The sequence below is a fragment of the Branchiostoma belcheri genome, unplaced genomic scaffold, assembly GCF_001625305.1.
Source record: "Branchiostoma belcheri isolate BF01 breed outbred unplaced genomic scaffold, Haploidv18h27 scaffold107, whole genome shotgun sequence".
NCBI lineage: Eukaryota > Metazoa > Chordata > Leptocardii > Amphioxiformes > Branchiostomatidae > Branchiostoma > Branchiostoma belcheri.
This window is the reverse complement of record NW_017802458.1, coordinates 427,237-449,654: the sequence shown is the minus strand read 5'-3', so window position 1 is coordinate 449,654 and position 22,418 is coordinate 427,237. Positions and strand designations below refer to the sequence as shown.

The following is a 22,418-nucleotide window of genomic DNA, read 5'->3' as shown; positions in this document are numbered from 1 at the left end:
ATATATATATATACAGTTTGAATCTCTATATTTAGTTTCCAATGTATAATATATTCATGTCTTAACACAATAACATTAAATTATTGACTCAAATACAGCAAAGAAGTTATATTGTTTTAGCCTCAATTAGACCACACCAATTTAATTTCTTGGTTAAAGGATTTTTTCAGAAAAAAAATGAAGCGACAGGGAAAAAAAATAAAAACAGGTCTAGGCATCCTATTATGGCCCAAAATGGTACGATAGGAGCCATGAAGTCAACACACCAGGCTGGTTCAAAATTCAAACAATTAATTTTGAACTTTTAATGGTACCATTGCATTTAAAGATGGAATAACTAGGAAGAAAAGGACTGTTTTCAACTGTTCAGGGCAAAATATGAGCATTTTGCAGTTGATTCTGAATTTTTTTTTTAATGCGAATCAGAAAAAAATGAAGCAACGAATCCGAGAACCAACAAATAAAATTGTGTGGCCTTACGGTAAAAAGAAGGGTCATAATCCAAGAAGTGATATTATTCTATATTTAGCCACAGCATTATATCTAGAAGGTACTTATTAAGTAGATAGACAACCCCATCAATCTAATATACCACCAGGGGCTTACCCATCATTGCAATATTATTAACTTAAATGACTTCTCTACTTGCAGGGAAAAGGCAAGAAACAAACAGGTCATACTAGAATGTTCCAAAATTATGTACTGAATGTGCAATAGTAGGGGATGGCAAGACTACCCTATTAAGTTACAAATAATGCCCATGTATTTCATGACATATAACTATTAACTGATACAACTTCCTACAGTATAAAGAGACTCTTTTTACACAACCAAGTCTTTTATTCAGCTGACGTTTTGGTGACCGTCTGTTACTTTCCTCGTGGCAATTCTGACTAGTTCACTACTGAGGAAGGTGACAGACGGTCACCGAAACATCGGCTGAATTAAAGACTTGGTTGTGTAAAAAGAGTCTCTTTACTCAGTGTCTTACCAACCTGATGAAACTATTCACAGATTCCTGTAGTATACTTTTGTTTACATTTGGTGTGAAGGGTCCATGAAGTAATAAATGATTCTGTAATAATGTTAATGATGTTTCTAAATAAACAATTCTTAAAATCAGATAAACCAGGAACTTAAAGTCTGTAGAATTTATATTTCAAGAGTTTGCAAACAACTGCAAATCTTTTTCATACAATGAACTCTCCCTCACTAATATACAGTCTGTATTATGCTTCCAAATTGCATTGCTACCTGACTACAGAAATATTTCAACTACAAAGTTGACACACAAAAAATGATACAAAACTGCTTTCCCTTCTATTGTAAAGTTAAAGGCATCCAGTGCAGTTTTCAGGGCTTGGAAACGATTTTTCAAAGTCAATATTCTAGTCATCTATTTGCATATACTGAGTTGAAACCACACTATCCCAATGTATATGGACCATCATGAAGCAAAAATATCCAAAATTCTGACGAAAAATGGTTACTGGAAGGGCCCTGGGCTGATTTTAGGGTACCACCCAGAAAATCAAGGACTCATCTTGGGGCTTGTTTCTGCAGTTTTATAATATACCCAAAGTATGAAATACTGCTTGAAGTATGTGCTAATGTGAAGCAGTATGTGTCAATATCATAAAGATTTCCTTATTCAGAATATTTCCAGTTTTTCTGCCCTGAAAACACATTGGATGCATTTGACCCCACAAAAGACATGTAATTCTGTAAATTGCAAAAAGTACAATGCTATGATCATGTAGTAGTACTACCTGTTTTTCTCCAAACATGTCAACCTGCAGTTCCTGTTCCGACTAGAAGTGACACTGCACTTATGACTTACTTGACCTTTGAGCTTTTAATTGTTAATAGACAGAAAAACTGGGGCAAATGGGCAAGTGTCTACAGTACTATGGTGCTACTAGTACAAATGTACATGAGGGATGTTTCATTTCAAATACAGGGGGTACAAAAATCGCAGAGAATATAACGGAAGAAATTATTCAAATTTACGAATCCTCAGATCCCATTTTCTATCCCGGATAGAAAATGAGACAAAATTAAGTTATTGAAGCCAAAAAATAATAATTTTGGGGCATGTTAGGGTAATATACTATTCAAAACAACCACTTAACTGACCCCCCTCCTGAAGCCAAAAATGGAACACTCTGAATTGACAGGTGTCTACAGTACTATCAATAAATGGTACTACTAGTACATTAAAGGGCTGTTTCATTATACAAATACAGGGGGTATACAAATCGCAAAGAATATAACAGAAGAAAGTATTCGACTTTAATTTCCTCAGATCCTGGATTACAATAAAAAGTAAGACAAAATTAAGTTTGGGAAGCAAAAAAATAATACTAAGTTTCACGAATGTAAAGAATCTGAAGTAAACAGAAAAAAAAACACACACTGCCCCCCCCCTCAAGCCAACAATGGAATACTCTAAATTGACTTAGTAGCACATATACAATATATATAGCACTGTGTTTCAAAGAACTCAAAATGCACTGTGTAACAGAATTTGCCGTCGTAGACCACTGCACATTAACAAGATTAAATACTGGACGCGGCCAGGCCGGATATTTGAGGACGGACTAAACCACTTTCATCAGCAATTTTACTGTTACGGAGGGTCCAGGGTTTGTGTTGATTGGATTATCTTGTACCTTTGGTGGTACATGACTCTATCTATCATATTTGTGGTACTGGGCATCATGATAGGATATACACGATTAGGGACCATTCATTATTTATTGGAGACAAGCAGTGGGACGGGGTGGTTCATTAATGTTCTGTATTAGGAGGGTCCAGGGTTTGTGTTGATTGGATTATCTTGTACCTTTGGTGGTACATGACTCTATCTATCATATTTGTGGTACAGGGCATCATGATAGGACATACGATTAGGGACCATTCATTATTTATTGGAGACAAGCAGTGGGAAGGGGGTGGTTCATTAATGTTCTGTATAGTAAGAGGGTCCAGGGTTTGTGTTGATTGGATTATCTTGTACCTTTGGTGGTACATGACTCTATCTATCATATTTGTGGTATGGGGCATCATGATAGGACATACTATTAGGACTACAGGGACCATTCATTATTCATTGGAGACAAGCAGGGAGTGGGGGGTTGTCCACTGATTTCAGATGGTTCTGTATTACTGTGCAGGCCTCGAAATTAACTTTTTTCCTCATTGTCCCAGCACTGTCCCAAAAATTAATTTCAATTGTCCCCAAGTGGGGATGAACTGTCTGGCGCGCGCGATCCTAATCTGTTTTTGGAAGGTAATGTATGACTTTATCTTGAAGTCAACTTTATTTTGCTTATATTCACTCCCAGGAAACTGTAAAGTTATTGCAATTTGTATACAGGAAATTTGGGGGGACTTTTCCAGATCCAAAAGCCAGGACGTGTGCCTGATAAACAAAAGAAGGGCTGATATTCTGATGTTGATCATTTTTTTATTGTCCCAAAAATGTCCCAAAGTGTCTTTTTAGTTGTCCCAGTCTAAATTTTAGTGGCCAGTGGCCATTGAACCACCTTTAATTTCGAGCCCTGCAAGTACTATATCTTGCAAGAAATCATACATGTAGATATCATGTAGATATCATGATCATATTCTGGTCAGTAATGTTAAATGTAATATGTACCAACTAGAGTCAAACTTGGCTATTGTAACTACGTATACAAAATTATACTTTCTGGTGGTCCCTTTGAAGTTTTTTTCTGCTATTGACCCAAGAATTACGAATCCTACACCTGTGCTATATAGTCTTCACCTATCTATACAGTTATTAGAAAAACCAGATGCTTGATAAATTATAGAATGAAAGGCTCTCCACGCATCACTGGTTCAGTTTACAACACTATGATTAGGAAAATGGCTCCCATTCTGCATGCATATCAATTTTTAATTTTCCCCATCTGTACATGTACATACCCTACTACTCAGTATACAATACGAGCTGTATATACTGTATGTACCGTATATAGCTTGCATTATTAGGGATCGAAATTCATTTTTGGGCATAGGTGCACTGGTGCACCCAACCTAAAAATTAATATAATTAGGTGCACAAAAAATTGTTTGGGTGCACCAAAAAAATAAACTAAGTAGAATGCCAGCAAAAACTAACGTATGTTTCTAAAGAAAAGTACTACAGGTATAAGAATGATTTTATTATTTTTCTGACTTAGATGTTAAGAATATGCTGTATACTACAGTACAGAATAGTATACAATCTTGACATACATGTACATACATGTAAAAATATTTAGCTGCACTGGTGCACCCACAGAAAAAAAATTGGGTGCACATCTCCAAATTTGGGTACACTTTAAGGTGCACATACACCCAATATTTCGAGCCGTTATACTTTTCAATATTGCGTGCATTCTACAATAACCACAACAAAGAAATGCTAAGTAAAAACTGAAATTAATACATTAATATGATTAAATTCTCCATCCAAAATATTACAAATACTTCATGCATTCAAGTGAAACACCTGTATGATATTATAGCAAAAAGTTATCATACATGTGTATGTAATTTAAATTGCACTGTGAACAATCTATTGACTATTCAATAATCGTTTGAAATTTGGACCAGTACATTTGTATTTGAAAAGACCACTTTACACCTGTAATGCCATTGTGAGAAAGAACAAAGTATAAAGTCTAATTTATCATATCAAAGCATTATTACAGATAAGGCCACAGCAAGTAATTTTTATGGATGACATCAGCTTGACAATTTTCGCCTAATTTAGGGGGAAAAAAGAAGAAATTTTGTTGCCCTCTGAAAGTAGTCAACATGCCGAAAATGGGCAAAGATGTCTGTTGCCATGCCGGAAGGTGGATGGCAGATAACTATGAAGAGAGGAGACAAGAAAAGGCTCTGATTTAATGTTTTGTTTCTTACTTTGATGCAGTGATATGTGATGCTGGCTGTATATATGTGATGTTCCCACTGAATCAAAACCATTTGGACAATGATCGAAAACTTTTATTTTCCAAGTGAGAAATGGATGTTATAATAGTTGGCAATAAGCTTAGCATAATTCTTGTTTCACAAGGTTTATGATATCAAAATTTCAAAATGTAGGAACCTTGTTTTTTTTAGCCTGCCTTGTTTTTTTTTGCCCGCTCGCATTAGATTTGGAGTCTGCGGAGGATGTCATCCATAAAATTTACTTGGTATGGCCTTACTATAAACAGCTGCCCACAGGGAAACAAAGGAAGTGATGTTTTATCACAGAGCACTGTGGAACACAGTAAAGTGCAGCCATGTGTCACTACATAAAGTAACATCTGCAGGTGGGGAGGGGGGCACTCAAGGCAGTTGAGTGGTAGAGGTATACAGTTATAATATTATAGAATAGAACTTATTGTTACCAAGTGTACTAAAGTCATCCTCACTACGCTATACGCTAAATTTTGAGAGCTGGCTACGTATTACGCTGAAGTCCGTGTTACATTTTACGACAAATTCCGGGTAGCTGCAACATATTACGTAGAATTAAAATGACGAACTACGCTCTATGCAAAATGCGCCAAATTATTACGCTCTACATTGAATTAGAGCGGTCTGTCTACGCTCAAACGTTACGTAGAATTAAAATGGCCGATTACGCTCCACAGAAAAGGGCATGCGGGCCCCCTGTAATAGTAAACATGTACATAGAAACTGTTTGTATACAGTGTCATTGTAGGCATCAAAACCCACTGATTCAAAACAATGTGTCATAGATTGTTACTAAGACAAATAGTTGTGAGCCCGTACTAGCAAAAATCGTCATATATTTAGGGACACAGGTACTAAGTAAAGATGGCAAAAATTCGTCTTACTCTCAATTCTAGTTGTTGCAAATAGAAATTTACCATTTCCGAAGCCTTTTTAGGTCCTTTGTATCACAAATTCACAATAAATGTCTTTTTTGTAACTAAACCATCCTTGCTCATATTTACAGCAAAAGGGCAATATATAATTTTAGAAACACAGGCAAGATGGCAAAAATTCGTCTTACTCTCAGTTCTACTTCTAGCTAGTCTTTGCAAATATAAATTTGCCATTTCTGAAGCCTTTTTATGTCCTTTGAGTATCATAATAAATGCCTTTTTTGTCGCTAAACCATACTTGTTCATATTTACAGCAAAGGGTCATATATTTAGAGACACAGGCAAGATTGCAAAAATCGTCTTACTCTCAGTTCTAGTCTTTGCAAATAGAAATTTACATTTTCTGAAGCCTTTTTAGGTCCTTTAAGTATCAAAATAAATGCCTTTTTTGTAACTAAACCATTTATGTTTATATTTACAGCACAAGAGCTTTGTTATTGTAATCATTCGCTGTATAATGATCCTTTTGATGACTCATATATTGTGAAACCACAAAAGATCTGTCAAAAAAAGCCGCCTATTCAATTCCCTTCTACAGCGATTTGAGGCAAGATACTACCTTAAAACACAACCGATATTATTTCCGTAACATTCCTACTATATCCTTTATCGTGCAAGTTTGCCGCAGGTATGAAAAATAGCGGAGAAAGGGAGAAAATTATCAAAACAAAACAAAAACTTTCCCACCAGCTTACCTTTGGCAGCCATCTTGTCGCGGTGCACTCTGGGAGATTTCTGACCTGAGGAAAAAAACTGCAGTTCCATTTTGTCCGCCAGAGGACGCCTCTGATTGGATGTGACGTCCCATTGCATTAGTCAAACCACAAAGTGCTCCTTTGGGGGTGCTACTTGTCAATTCTAAACGAATCATTTGACACTTACCTCTCTCAACCAATGACGCAAAACCCTGTCGAAGTGATGAAACGATTATTCAATGGTGTTTTAGACGACTGACAAGTATTTCTTAACCAATTAAAGGTATTCGAGATTGTCTTTTATTAACTAAAGATACCTTTACATAATTTAGTTACAGATGTAGTTCTAAGACATTCAAAATAAAACAAAGCAAGATGACAAGATCAAAAGAATGTAAGGAAAACATGAATTTTTATATACTTATTTTTTGTCAGGTATTCACTCCCTAGAACTTAATTATGTTTACCGAAGGAAAATATATTGTTTTCGCTGTTTCCTCGTCTTCTCCAAACGAATAAGGTCAATGACCTGAACCAGACGTCTGTCACCATGGTAACTGGTGTTGGGTTACATCATGTTGCAATTTTATAGCAGGAGGGATTTACACTCCTGTCTAACCATGTATATGAATGTTCTTACTCAAACACATTCATATACATGGTTAGACAGGAGTCTAAATCCCTCCTGCTATAAAATTGCAACATTATGTAACCCAACACCAGTTACCATGGTGACAGACGTCTGGTTCAAGGCGAACAATATGCGAAGCTAAACATTATGCATTTGCTTTGCGAATGTTACCTTTCTAGTTCTTTTTAGTGTTTTGATTCATGTTGATCTTTTGGATCATCATTTTATTTTGAAGTGTACAAACTTAAATAAATAGAATTTTCACATTCAACAAAGACAGTTTAAGACACTAATCCTGTACAACTTGTAGCTCAATAAAAATAATACACAAAACCACTCTGCAATGAAGTTAGTACAAGGTTTATTTAAGTTATGATTGTCCAAATAAAGTGGAGCCGATATCAAATTGCAAAAAGCTTATCACTGTCAGGTTTAAAGATATAAAAAGTGTGTTTTAACATCTGAATAGAAACTTGCAATGGAAAAGGATGATGTTACATTGTACCATGTTGTAAATTTTGCACTTTAATGTTTTGAACAAGCCCTAAGGCCACACCAATTTAATTTGTTGGTTCTCTGATCTTTTTTCCAAAAAAAATCAAACGACAGGGCGAAAAAAAGGACAAATAAAAACAGGTCAAGGCATCCTATTATAGCCCCAAAAGGCTTGGTTGATATTCAAACAACGAATTTTGGCTTTTTATCAAACCACTGCAATGATAGATGGGAAAACTGTAACAACTAAGAAGAAAATGACTTACCTCAACTGTTGGGGGCAAAATATGAGCATATTTGAGTTGATTCATAACCAGTACGTATTTTTTCTTCTTTTTTTTTTTGCAAAATCAGAAAAAAATGAAGAGGCTAATCTGAGAACCCACAAATTAAATTGGTGTGGCCTAATGTATTGAGTTCATTTTTACTATATGGTGTTCATAGTCACTAGCAAGTTGCTGCAAAGTAGTGCATATACAATGTTAGTTTTGTTAAGAAATACCATACATATGAAAATATATTCACATAGCAGGTAAACTTTAACAATAACACATATTGATGTCTGTTTTACAAATACTACAACTTTCACATAGTATGTATTGGAGTTAAAGTTAGAAAGTACATTGTACATGCTTGCAGAATAGAAACCAAACTCACTACATGAATAATATTAGTTTTATAGATATTAATACATATATCTGAACCAAGTTTCTGGTAATAATTGGAAAATAGTTAGAGTACATGTATATTATAATGCTAAGTACTAGGCATTAATGTTGTTAGTAGTCGCTCATTCAATAAATAAAGTATTTTGTGGAAACTTTTTTGCGTGTCATGTATATCTCTTTCCTCAACTTGAAATAAACAAATACATTTATGTATTTGGTCCAACAACTATCACCCTGTGATGCTTTAGGCCACAACAATTTTATTTGTTGGCTGTCAGATTTTTTCAGAAAAAATATGATGCGAGTCGACAGAGCGAAAAAATAAAAATAGGTCCAGGCCCCAAATGCCTTGATAGGAGCCATGATTTAGTCAACACAAAAGGCTGGGTTAATATTTAAACAATGAATTTTAAACTTTTAACGACTGCATTGATAGATAGAAAAACTGTAACAAGTAGAAAGAAAAGGACTTTCCTCAACTGTTGGGGGCAAAATATAAGCTGATTCAGAACCAGAATATTTTTTTTGCAAATCAGAAAAAAATTAAGAGGGGAGTCTGAGAACCAACAAATTAAATTGGTGTGGCCTTATAATAAAATGCCCGAGACTGCATATAACTTCCTATGAATAGTATAACACACTTGGCATATTTGCTCATTTGCAAAAAAATGTACTGCATATTTCATGTTTAAATTGCCACATTTGATGAATATTAATGTTTCTATGACAATAATGTATGAATAGTCCTCCTGTTGAGTACAATCTAAGTTGAGTGGTATAAGGGAAATAATTAAACAACATTAAGACAACAGCCTTCAGTAGTATAAGTATTAGGCCATAGCAAGCAATTTTTATGGATGACATCAATGCGCACATTAATTTTTGCATGATTTTTGGGGAAAAAAAGAAATTTTGTTGCCCCCTGACAGTGGTCAACATGCCGAAAATGGGCAAATATGTGACGGTGGCTGTGTTTACGTGATGTTCCCGCTGAATCAAAACCAATTTGTACAATGATTGAAAAATTAGTTTTTCTAAAGTTGTTTCAGTGAGAAATTGATGTTGTAATAGTTGGCAGTAAACTAACCACAATATATGTAGCATTTCTTGTTTAATAAAGTTTATGATGTCAAAATTTGAAGATGTATGAATCTTGTTTTTTTTTCAGCCCGCCTTGTTTTTTTTCGCCCTATCGTATTAGATTTGGAGTCTGTGGAGGATGTCATACATAAAAATTTACTTACTGTGGCCTTATATGAGCAAAAACCATCTGTGAAACATCAGTGAAAGACTTGCGTTTAACATTGGCAATAACATCTCACTGGTGTAGCAGGCCAGTACATACTCCTGACCAAAATGTACCCCGGGTACATTCCTGCTGGGGGGTATTTACCAGCTTGTTACACCTGATGCTATTTTGCTTTCTGAAAAGTCAGCCATGAAGCAGCAATAAAGGGGAGTATCATTAATACAGAAGAGGGTGTATCCTGGAATGTCGTATCAGTTCATCCTTGTCGCTGAACTTGCCCCCGCACACAACACAAATGAACTGTCCCTGCTCGTTCTTGCGTAGCGGCGGCGCGGGTTGCGAACCGGGCGGGTGCAGCCTCATGTGCATGCGCAGTGTTGCCTCCTCGTTGTACCGGGCGCCGCAGACGTTACAGTAGAACGGTCGCTGGTCCACCAACGCACGCATGTTGACCTTATTCGGGAACGCCAGGTGTAGCTCCTTGGCACAGCAACTACAGTTTTTCTGATGGACCACTGCAGACGGGTCTGCGACGTTGTGTCCTTCTTTACAAACCCTTTCAGTCATGACAACTTTGCTTGCTACGTCCGTACTCCCTTTGACAGCAAAACTGCCTTCAGCGTGACAGTTCTGTGTTTGTAGGTTTGCTGTACCAATCTTGCTGTCCACGGTACCCAAACTGTGTCCTGACTTCCCCAACAGGTCTAGCAATATCGGACTCTTTTTGAGGGGCTTTTTGTGATCTTTCTTGGTCAGGGTTACTTCTTTGGGTTCCTTAGATTTCGTAGGAGTCCTCGGTGAGCGCCGTGGACGTTTTCCCGGACCTCCTCGCGGTACAGACGCTTTTCTTTTACCTCTCGCTGGTTTTGTGGAGGCTGTGATATCAGATCCAATGATGTAATCTGCGTCTTTTTCAACGCTTCTGTTCCTGCCTGTCCTTCGACCCCTCCTCCCCCTACCCCTACCCCCTCTCCCAACTCTCCTGACCCTCCCCCAGTTTCATTTCTATTGGCAGCTGCCTCTGTCGTCACACTTATAAATTTCCCAGGGTCCTCTTGGTGCTCACTTGGTCCCTCGCCACACCCTGTCGTCACCTCTGCACCACCCCCCAATGATGTGACTTCCTTGGCACTACATCTACTACTTTCTGTAGTCCTGGCATCAGCTACTTCAGTTTCGCTGACAGACTCCAGCTCTTTGCTCAACTCTATAGCAGCATTTAGTGAAGTATTCAAATTCTCTAATTCCTCCTCAACTTCCAAGGGATTTGGCACAGGATACCCAGCATTGATAGTAGCAGGATCAGAGTTTTCCGTAGTCTCATCCACCATAAAATGGAATGAAGAAATGTTTTGTTCAGTTGCAGTTGTCACATCATTTCGATGCTGTATCATCACATTGGGAGCTTCAGGATCTTCATTGACACGTGATACCGTATTTGGAATAGGTTCTGTCACAAGATTTAACGGCTCTTCCTTTACTTGCACTTCCTCCCACTGATTTTTACCACTGGGTTCTTCAGCTCGCTGTTCCAAGGATGGCCTCTCCCCCTCCTGCCCTGATCTGACTTGTGTTAAGTTGGCTATGATGCTGTGCAACTGCATTCTTTTTTTCTGTCTCTTCTGTAGACCATCTCCCTTTGTTACATTTGACGGTGAACCTGGTTTTTGGTGCTGCTGTCTTTTGTTTCTTGTGCATCAGAACTGTCGGGTCCAGTAGGAATGATTTTTTGATTCATACCGGCCATAATTTGTCTGATAGAAGCCTCGGTTTGTAGAGGGTTTGGCTTAGGCAACACGACTGCAACTTTATGGTTGTTTTCTTTCGGCTGTGGTTTGAAAAGGTTGCGTTTCTTTAACTCTTGTGTCAAATCCAAGCCGACGACCTTCTCCAGATCTTTCCACAGCTTGTCTTCATCTTTTTCCTTCTCTTCTGCCGTCTTTTCTTTTTCGGACTGAACCGTTGACGGGTTTGGATCGCAGGCGACGTTTTGCGTGCTGTTAGCAGCGTCGGGTAAGCGATGCCATTCCCACTCCCTTCCCGTGTGGTTATGCATGTGTAACTGGATGGTTTTCGCGTCCCGGTATCGTGCGGAGCACACAAGGCACTGAGTACGGCCGGCTTTCTACATCCCTCTTCATATCGCGATGCTCTTTCATGTGGATCTTATACTCGTCAATATCTGCAACCGGCTTCCCACATAGGTAACAGGAAGCAGCTTTGATGGGGTTTAATTTCTTGCGCTCCCTGTTCACCAATTTTCTGCTGCTGGACAAACTCCGGGTGGATTTTGCGTAGGTGCCTGTCACGTGACTGCGTCTGGCGGAATTTAGCGCCGCAAACGTTGCACGAGTGTTCCCCTTCGCGGTTGTGGATCCTACTGTGGATCTTTAAATCTTTCCTGCTCTGAAGCGGAGCGGAACACTTGGTGCATTTGAAGGGGGAGGGGGGCCGTTCGGGTACGGAATGACTATCAAGATGTGCCTGGTAACGCTGCTTACACGAAAACTTAGCTGGACAAAAGGGGCAAATCAACCCACTTTTCCCAATAAGATGCTTTCTATTCTTTTGCTGCAAAGGTACTTTGTCACCAAGCCTAGACTGTCCTGCCTCATTTATTTTCTCACATTCTTTTGTTTCATGTGAAGCTGTTGCCACTTTGCCACTTTCATTGGACGTTTCTGTTGTTTTCTCGCACACTTTTTTCATCCGAGCAATTTTCGTCAACTTTTCCTACTGTTGCACCTGCCATGCCTTGCTCCATGCCGGTTCTATGTGTGTTACCTTGTTCACTGATGTCTGATATTGCATTACCTTGTTCATTGGTATCTTTGTCTGGCTTATTTCCCATCACTCCTTGCACATTTCCATCTTCTGTCATGTTTTCAGTGTTTTTTCCTTCAGGGGAATGTTTTGTCTTCGGTTTACTTTCTTCCTCACTGTCTTCTTCAACTTTATCATCTTTAACTTCAAGCTCTTGTTTTGAAGAACCCTCTGAACCATCGTCCTTAGCCTCCATGAGTTCTTTAAGAAGTTCCCGGACCTTCATGGCTTTCTTCCCCTTCCTTCCTCGTTTCTTTCCTCTGTACTGTTTGTTCCACACTTCGTTGGCACGGTCGCCTTTCTCTCTGCAACTTTTCATGTGACTGGATCGAATCCGAAGCCTGTCAAACGACTTGCCACACAGTTCACACTTGTATTCCTTCTTGAGTAGACTTTCTCCGTCGTCTTGATGATTCCCGCGCCCGGTTTTTGTGAGGTGTCTCTGTCGCACGTCGAAGGTTCTCCCGTCTCGTGCTAGACCGTACTTGTACCGACAGCTCGTAATATGACTCGACCGCATTCGTAAAGTCTTGAACCACGCGAGACAGATTTCGCAGCGATACCCCTCGGAAAAATTGGCGTCGTGCAACTGTGACGGTAACTTCACATCCCTTGAACCAACCGGCGCAACCGACCACACTTCCGATTCGCCATAGATGGCTTCCTGACTGGTTCTATCCGGATTCTGGATCATTCCAATGGTAATGTTTGCACTGGCTAGCAAACTAGAGTCTCCAACACGGGGCAACGCCGACTTTGGGGCTATCGGGATCCACCCTTTTCCTCCAAAATGACTCCCTCCAAGTTGAGATGCTGTATTTCCTTTAGCTCCTAAATACAGGAAAGAAATGCGGTACATGATTTTTTATCTTACAGACGTGACTTGGGCACTTGAGAATGAGTATGGAATTTGAACACACACCCCAACCCCCTCCCCTCCAAATGGACTGGTCTCATGTTGTAGTGGTCGTATAAGGTTAACATCCCGACTGTAGTTTCCAAATATTGTGTCGGAAAAGATAACATCCGTGTCCATAATATCACCAGGGTCCATAATATCACCACCTTGAGAAACAGTGTGCTTAAAGATATTTTTACTGCAACATACTTTTGGTATGCATTCCTGCACACCTCAAATGTACATACCTAGGGTATGTTGCAGTAAAAATATCTTTAAGCATACTTTTTCTCAAGGTGGCGATATTATGGACCCTGATGATATTATGATGTTATCCTCTGCAACAGACAAAATTCTAATGCAACGTTGACCAAACATCCAAGGAAGGCACAGTACGTTCTGCCGACGTGCTAAATACACCTAAAAAAGTCTGTCACGTATATAATTATTGGAGGAAGCCATTGTCAAGAGCTAGGGAGAAGTTTTTTCTTACCTTCCACAATGTCTTGTCTACTCTGTTTTGGCGTCCATGTTTTTGCTGGCTCCGCAGAAGGGTAAGAATCTTTTCCTGTCAACAAACAACAAACAGGACTTAGTGTATCTAAAATAAATAGACAAACATGTAAATCAACAAACAGGTATACAGGTTTGAAAAGAAACAAACTTCAAGTACACCACCACTAGTACTGCAACAGCTTTGATTCCATCCAAGGTATGTGGCTCATTTGCATAATCCCTTGCCCAACCCCTTCATATAAGGTCAACGACCTTTCACGTACTAGTACCTCATGCACAAATACATTTATTACAAGTTGAAACCTAGCACTATCCCTACCATTTTCGACGTCATAAAATTCAGATCAAATTCTAAAAACTGAAAATAAGCTTACAACTACATAGTGCTTTTGGCAAGTGCAACAAAGCTCTTACCATAACTTGGCACATTTTGTTGATCATTTGTTGTGTAGTACTCCTCCAAACCTTCATCTATAACAAGTCCTGAAAAGAGAAAAAAACATTAAACTTAGGAGCTGATATAATATCATTGATTAAACACTAAGTTTCCAATACAAAGAAAACCCTGCAGTTCCAAAGGAAGCTGCTTGGGGGACCCAAACCAGCATGTCGGCAGAACGTACTACGCCTGCGCAAAACCCTGATTTTTAATGGTTTTCATTGGATTTTTGGTCACCGTTGTATTAAAATTTTGCCTGTTGCAGAGGATATCTTTTCCGACATAACATTTGGAAACTACAGACGGGATGTTAACCTTATATGCGCGAATACAACCTTATACGAGATGTTCTGCCGGAATGCTGTGCAAAATACATTACGGATTTTGCGCAGGTGCAGTACGTTCTGCCAACGTGCTACCCAAACCTATATTACTGTTAGCTTATGCAAAGAAGCACGTCAGCAGAACGTACTGCACCTGTGCGAAACCCATAATGTATTGTGCATAGCACTTAAGCAGAAAGTCTTATATAAGGTTGTATTCGTGCATATAAGGTTAATACTCCGTCTGTAGTTTCAAAATGTTGTGTCGGAAAAAAAATTGTCTGCAACAAGCAAAATTCTAATGCAACGTTGACAAAAAAAACAACGAAAACCGTGAAAAATTGGGGTTTTGCGTAGGCGCAGTACGTTCTGCTAACGTGCTATGCAAAATATTATCAGATGTGAAGTTGTAGTATTTGGACTGTACTACCTCCTTCTTCTTCAGGGGGTGGCTGTCTGTGCACCAGGCGCTTGTCCTGTTTTCGTCTCCTTTTCCTCCCTGTTGGCACAATGGACTCTTCTTTAAGTTGAACTGGTTCTGGAAAAGAGTAGTAATGACTGATTACACAAATTTTCATCTGATTTGGAAAAAAAACAAGTGACAGTGACAGACCTCTGACAGTGGTCAACATACCACAGGGCAAAGATGTCTGTTGCCATGTTGGAATATGGATGGCAGATAACTAACTGACAAGACAAAACATAATTTATTGTTTTGTCGTTTACTTAGATGCAGAATTTCATTCCTTTTGCGTGATGTTGGCTGTGTATATGTGATGTTCCCACTGAATCAAACCATTCATACAATGATTGAAAACATATTTTTCAAGTTGTTTTGCATTAGATTTGGAGTCTGTGGAGGATGTCATCCATAAAATTTACTTGCTGTGGCCTAATGACTGATTACACAAAAAGTAGAAACTCAAGGATTTGCTAATCTTCATTAACTTTGAAGAATAATAAAAAATGTGAAAAATCAATAAACAGGTGGTTAGTAAAGCTACAACACTGTATAACCTATTGTTAACAAATACAGAAATATGGAAGGAAAAAGCACAGTCATATTTCAATCACAGTTTTCTTCATTGACATGTTGGTAATGTGCCATACCTGTACAGGGCAAATTCTTAGATTGACAGCTCATTAATAATTTAGAGTGAGGCATATTATGCAAGATTTTTGTGCCAAAACTGTAAATATAATAATTGAAATTTTAAATAACTTTCAACATACAAATGTATTTGCATCGCTATTTCACTTTTCTGGCAACTCAGTGCAGCGCAAGAATAAGTTGTGTCAGGGCCACTGTTTATTTATTTATTGATCTTAAAACAGTTGGGTAGTACCTTCAGTTTAGAACAACTGATTTCCATTTGGTAACCCAACAAAACTGTACTTTTAGGAGGCTCCCAAAAAGAATGTAAACAAACAACATGGCCACATTACACACTAGCGCTGTGGAGTTGGCAGTTTTCCAACAGTTTTTGCTCAACGTTTTCAATCTTTTACTCCCCAAATGTCAATTTATGAACCCAAGTAGGCTTGTACGTTATAGCGCAAGCAAGAAAATGTGTAAAACAACAATGTTTAAAATAGTGAAAATCTTACATGATATCGCTTTAAACAGTTCAAAACTCAAGTGCCATAAACTTAACTAAATTCACAGTACCTTCTTGCTCTTCCTGTGATTGTTCTTCCTCCTTGTCTCTTCCCTCCACAATGATGCCTCCTTCGTACACGATCATAATCTCACAATCATTGCGTATGGCATCGATGTACCCCAACGGTTTCAGTTTCATCGGGCTTTTGACGACAAACTCAATGTCGGGAAAGATACTCTCGACCGACTTGCAGACGCGGTGATAGCCAACTTTCGACTTGAAGCAAATTGCACAGTACAACGCATTTCCTTGTCTTCCGCACGCGCCGAAAGATACCAGTCCGCAAAGCTGTTCCACGAAATCTACCGGAGCGATACTGCCCGCGTCTGGGACGTAGATGGCGTAGTTGAAGTTCGTGCTGCGGTTCGGTAGCGGTCGGTCCGCCAATCGGAAGATGTCAAACCCAGACATCTCCAATATGCTACAGTAGGAAAAAGTAAAAAAACATCAGGTTAAAGCGATATTATGTAAGATTTTTGCACCAAAACTGTAAATATAAATAATTGAAATTTTCTGCACTAGATTGTCATCTTCAATAAGTTTCAACACGAGTGTCCCTATTTCGCTTTTCCAACGACAGCGCAGCGTAAGAATAAGTTGTGCCAGGCCCGTCGTATTTTTAGGAGGCTCCTAAAAAGAATGTAAACAAACAAGAGGTTTTCGTTCGGCTACTAGTATCTTTGGCAGCTTCAACATGTTTTTGTGGCACAACGACGTTGATCTTTTACTCCCCAAATGTCATTATAAACCCAGGTAGGCTTATAGTGCAAGAAAATGTGTAAAACATTTATGTTTAAAATAGTGAAAAATCTTACATACTATCGCTTTAAAATTTCATTATTATCAACTTTATAATACTTTCGCTGTGGATTTCAATAGTTTTTTGGCATTCAGTGGATGTCATCCATAAAATCAAGTCAGTGTGGGCTATTCATGGATAAAAACCATGAAATGGATAATAGACCATTATCTTTGGCAAGTTGCCAAAAGTTCCCTCAAAGAATAATACCCCCCTAGAGAATATATGGTTTCTTCCTCTGAAACACAACATTCTGGACTTTTCCATTAAAAATGGGGAGGATAGAATTTTATTTATACAAAATAACACAACAATCTTCTATTCAATCCTCCAAATTTCTTCATCGTCAATATTTCACACCTAATAAAAATAAATTAAAGTAATTCTAGATCATTTCAATCCTTTTTTCTTCCGCCCTTCTTACAAACGGAGTCATAAAGTTTACATGCGCCCCCATTACAATGGAATCGCCCATATCTGAACGAAGCCACAGTGTATCGGAGGGGAGCCAAACAGACGAAGGGACACATAATTCGATCAGGAAGCTTTCAATAATTCCAGGAAGTCTATACTTCAGATCACAAAAGATTCTATCTCAACCCAACAGACTCTGAAACCGCAACTCAGAGCAAAAGGAAGCAAAACTGGGCGACAAAATATTACAAGTCTACGAAGTAAATAATGCTGTCTGGAGCCATAACCTTTGCCAGGCAGTTCCCGGTTTAATAGTTTAAGGCTACAGGTTTCCAACACTTGACTTGAACTTTTGGCAAATCGGCACATCCAAGTTAAACTTAAAACTCCTGATTATTCCGAAATCCAGGGATTTTGTCGAAAGGACTTTTAGTTTAACAAATGCGCCAGACATTGGCGAAAAAATACGCCGTTTTCGTAAACAGTAGTCGGTTTCCCGCGAAGTTAAAAACAGATCTGATTTCGATTGTTTTTTCGGGTGCATGCGCCCTGTATACAACCAACCGCTGTGAACACTTAAGAAAGACAAGATAAACACTTAAGATGGGTGAAATTTAAGAAAAGGATTCTTACCTGCTCCAGCTTTGGGCTGCAGCAAAAATGGCGACGCCAGTGCCAAGAATTGGGATCTGCGCATGCGCAATACGTGGCAGCGCACACGTAGACTGCGTCTTTACGCATGCGCGGGAGGAACAGTCCATTGTTAAAAACGGGGGCTGCGAAATTTGCACATCTGTTTTTCTAATCAAGTTTTTGGCAACAGAAAGCCAGATTTGCGCTATAAAATTTCCGTCAATAAAAAGAAGTGCATTGAAGTTTTAAACAGAATTGCTAACTTTTCTTATTCTAATAACCAACAGCTAATGTTTATAATAACAATCAAATTCACTGTGTTTGTTTCTATATAAAGACATTTATTCTAAAGCATGCATATTTGGTCTCTGACAATTCATAGCGCATTCATAGCCAAACGTCCTTCCGAGAAAAATGAAAAATCATGCCATATAGCAAGGACGTTCTAGCATATAGTTGGGCAAGGTGTCAATATGTTGGGACTAACCAGTAACATTGGTGTATGGGTTATTGCTAGTAGTATTGTATAAAAAAGATTTGTTCAGAATGTGCATAGATCTAGATACGTAGTTTTTGTTCTCTCACGGGTAACTGTTAAGGCAACACCGTCTTAATTTTATCTTTTATGGATGACATCCTCTGAAGAACCCCAAACTAGTGCGCGCGGGCGAATTTAAAAAAAAAATTCCGACCCAAAATAAAAATGCTACTAAACCACAGGAATACAAAGCTGGTATTGTGAATTTACGGCAGTACATAGCGACGTATACGACAAGCCGGCACATGCTGACTTTTTGCGGGGTTTATGAATCGGCACTGTACGTATGTACTGAGTTCTTGAGTCGTGGAGCTTCGGTATCCTGGGTGCCCGGCTCCGTATTGTCGCTAACTACCATGGACTACCCAGGCCTAGAGCCAGGCCAGAGCCTCGGAGGACGTGATCTTTTTTAGGCTTTCTTTTGTGTTCTGTATTTTTTTTATGCCAGCCAAACTCCTGGAGGCGTATTGAATACTGTCTGGACAATTTGAAACCGTCCGATCAATTTAATACTTGCATTCACCAAAAGATTTGCTGCTACGTTGAGGTAGTATTCGGGTCAAGGTCGAATAACGCAGACATAAACAATGGCTGGGATAAGCGTGCACGGACTGACCGGCGGTAACCCTATAGGCTGAGTAACTGGGACATAAGCCAATCAATACAAGAAGGGACAGAGATGTCTGTCTTTTCCTGGGGTGTCAGAGTATACAGTGCAATTGTACGGAATACAGTGCAATTTTACGGAATACAGTGCAATTTTACGGAATACAGTGCAATTTTACGGAATACAGTGCAATTTTACGGAATACAGTGCAATTTTACGGAATACAGTGCAATTTTACGGAATACAGTACAATTTTACGTATTACAGAGCGATTTTACGGAATACAGTACAATTTTACGTATTACAGAGCGATTTTACGGAATACAGTGCAATTTTACGTATTACAGAGCGATTTTACGGAATACAGTACAATTTTACGTATTACAGGGCAATTTTACGGAATATTGTACAATTTTACGTATTGCAGAGCGATTTTACGGAATACAGTACAGTACAATTTTACGTAATTACAGAGCGATTTTACGGAATACAGTGCAGTTACGGAATACAGTACAATTCTACGGAATACAGTACGATTTTACGTATTAAAGAGCGATTTTACGGAATACAGTACAATAATTTTACGTATTACAGACCAATTTTACGGAATACAGTACAATTCTACGTATTACAGGGCGATTTTACGGAATACAGTACAATTTTACGTATTACAGAGCGATTTTACAGTGCAATTTTACTAGTATACAGTACAATTTTACTAGTATACAGTACAATGGTATTAGTATACATTGCAATTTTACGGAATACAGTAAAATCGTATTAGTATACAGTACAATATTACGGAATACAGTTCAATTTTACTGGTAAAAATGGCACTTATATACTATATAATACGATTGTACTGTATTCCGTAAAATTGCACTGTAACGTTATACTAATACGATTGTACTGTATTGCGTAAAATTGCACTGTATACTAGTAAAATTGCACAGTATTCCGTAAAATTGCGCTGTATATACCCCTGGCATCCCTGTATACGTTAATAACGAAGTTGCCGTCTCTCTATAATGACCTTGTCGTAGGCAGATCTAGTTATGGTGCTATTTGCAGGTGATGTAATGTAGGGCAAGGTCGCCATAGCCTTTTTGAGGCCGCAGTAGCAGTGAGTTGAATGTTAATAACAATGTACAGTGTAATCAATCGATCAATCAATCAATCAAGCCGCAAGCATCAGGGTAGATGCATGGCGGCTGTAGCCATGTCCCTCCAGGATGTTCTGTTTCTTTCTGTTACTTTCTTTACTTTCTGTTACTTCAGTTTCTTTCTGTTACTTTCTGTTACTTTCTCACTATCCCCTGCCACGAGAAAAAAATTACTACTAAGATCAAAGAACCCACGTGTCATAGAAGAAGTGGGTGAATTCGTCTTCCACTGCCTCAAAAGAAGAAGTCAAAACCAGCAAAACTAGTACGTACCATGTATGTTTCTATCTTTCAGTTTCTTTCTGTTTCCTTCTGCTACTTTACAGTGTCGTGGGCACGATATTTGAAGGTAGAGCACATTCTTCCTCTTTTCTAAACTTCATCGTATTATATATACGTGACTATTAAATGAAAGTTTATTGCAAATATATGTCCGGGGGCTAAATGCAGTTACAAAAGAAACATGAAAAAAGAAAATACAATGGTATGTGAGACTACGTCTAACATTATACTACATTCTACAACATACATGGTACGTACTAGTTTTCCTGGGTTTGACTACTTTTTTTGAGGCAGTGGAAGACGAATTTACCTACTCTCCAAGCAGAGGTTTGGGTTTTGGGAGTACTGAATGTTTTTCCCACCAAACCCAACACATTCAGTGCAAAAGAGAAACCCCGATAAAAAAAGAAAAACACGCTAAAAATACCCCCATAACCCAAACCTCTGCTTGGAGAGTAGAATTTACCCACTTCTTCTATAATACGTGGGTTCTTTGACCTTAGTAGTAATTTTTTTCTCGTGGCTGGGGATAGTGGGAAAGTAAGGGAATATTTTGGACACGGTGGTAAATAGTTGTTTTGTGATGTCGTCATAAAATGAACTACTAGAGATGAAATGATTAGATATAATAAATGTTTGCCAATAAAGATTATGAAACCAAATTCATTAAATACTGGTGAACATTTTTTTTTATTTAGGCCTCTTCTAGATAATCACTTGACAGACATGTAATGGTTGATTGAAAGACCTTTATTGTACATTCATGCCACGACGGGCTAGGTACAGGTCAAGATTTGACAGACACATAACAAACGTATATAGAAAAGTGGAGACAAAAGATGCACTACTTGACTTAGACATACATACACAGGGAACATACAAGGATACTATATACTAGGCTAATACCAAGGAGGTTATATACTAACTACTTGCTAATACAGAGTGGTCAACTTCTCGCTTTTTTGTACAATGCAAATTGTGGGAACAGATCATGTTTGTGATACAGGGTTTGTCTAGGCGCATCAAAAATGCTAGTACAATGTATATCGTTTGCATTTAGGTGTTCGAAGTATTGGAACTTCGCCAAAAGCACAGATCTTTCATCGAATATGAAGTACAGTCTAATATAAAGAGCTAGCCTGGGTACAATCATGGAGGTAGAAAACGTCTTTTAACTCCACGGTACAATCCACGCATAAAACATTCAGCCGCACCCTACATCTGCTAAACACATGGCCGGGACAGGACACACGTGGCTGACCTTTGACCCTGTGTCCTGTTACCGACCGGCAGAACTTCGCTGCCTGACGATATTGACTGAGAGTGAGTTTTTATGAGTTTTATTCTCTCTATATCGACATAATACTTTTTTTCTGACTGACTAATCACCGATCACTTTATTCTCCAACAAGTAGCAAGATAGTTTCCAGCAAAAGTAAGTTTAAAGTCGTATTTTCCGCTTGGGTCGCCTTTTTAGACCGTTCTTTTTGGTAAGTCCCAAATTTTATTCTAGAGAGAAGGAATTTTACTAAGGAGATTTCAATGGATTTACTGAAAATATTCAAAGGATACCGTAGAAGGTCCAATAAGACGCAAATCTTAATTATGAATTGGTGGAAATTCATAATTTGAGACAGATCTGGATATAGCGGAAGTGTGTAGGGGCCACGTTGAC

The 22,418-nt window shown here is 38.5% G+C and overlaps 3 protein-coding genes across 3 annotated transcripts in view; all 3 read right to left on the bottom strand.

The window, feature by feature from the left end:
• LOC109479896 (ankyrin repeat and IBR domain-containing protein 1-like) overlaps window positions 1–6,642 on the bottom strand; it is a 28,387-nt gene extending 21,745 nt beyond the window's left edge. Inside the window, exon 1 of the mRNA XM_019781951.1 lies at window positions 6,605–6,642. The gene's annotated coding sequence lies outside the window, so the exon portion shown is untranslated. The remainder of the gene's footprint in view (window positions 1–6,604) is intronic.
• Window positions 6,643–9,628: 2,986 nt separating this feature from the next.
• On the bottom strand, window positions 9,629–11,703 carry LOC109479316 (zinc finger protein with KRAB and SCAN domains 1-like). The gene is made up of 3 exons (XM_019781274.1): window positions 11,388–11,703; window positions 10,731–10,854; window positions 9,629–10,629 (listed from the first exon to the last, which is right to left on the bottom strand). The coding sequence occupies exons 1-3, from the start codon at window positions 11,701–11,703 to the stop codon at window positions 9,864–9,866; spliced, it is 1,206 nt and encodes a 401-aa protein (XP_019636833.1). The 3' UTR covers window positions 9,629–9,863.
• Window positions 11,704–12,315: 612 nt separating this feature from the next.
• LOC109479305 lies at window positions 12,316–16,718 on the bottom strand. The gene is made up of 5 exons (XM_019781264.1): window positions 16,316–16,718; window positions 15,077–15,184; window positions 14,299–14,367; window positions 13,862–13,936; window positions 12,316–13,301 (listed from the first exon to the last, which is right to left on the bottom strand). Exons 1-5 carry the CDS (start codon window positions 16,716–16,718, stop codon window positions 12,316–12,318), a joined length of 1,641 nt encoding a protein of 546 aa, XP_019636823.1.
• Between the last annotated feature and the right edge of the window lie 5,700 nt (window positions 16,719–22,418).

Coding starts and splice junctions, on each gene's coding strand:
- LOC109479316 (XM_019781274.1), bottom strand. CDS start 11,703: ATGCATAACCACACGGGAAGGGAGTGGGAATGGCATCGCTTACCCGAC. Junction 10,855..11,387: donor TATCAGACAAATTATGGCCG/GTATGAATCAAA, acceptor ATGCTGCTATAG/AGTTGAGCAAAGAGCTGGAG. Junction 10,630..10,730: donor GGTGCAGAGGTGACGACAGG/GTGTGGCGAGGG, acceptor GGGGAGGGTCAG/GAGAGTTGGGAGAGGGGGTA.
- LOC109479305 (XM_019781264.1), bottom strand. CDS start 16,718: ATGTCTGGGTTTGACATCTTCCGATTGGCGGACCGACCGCTACCGAAC. Junction 14,368..15,076: donor ACCCCCTGAAGAAGAAGGAG/GTAGTACAGTCC, acceptor TTCTCTTTTCAG/GACTTGTTATAGATGAAGGT. Junction 13,302..13,861: donor TAGACAAGACATTGTGGAAG/GTAAGAAAAAAC, acceptor TCCTGTATTTAG/GAGCTAAAGGAAATACAGCA.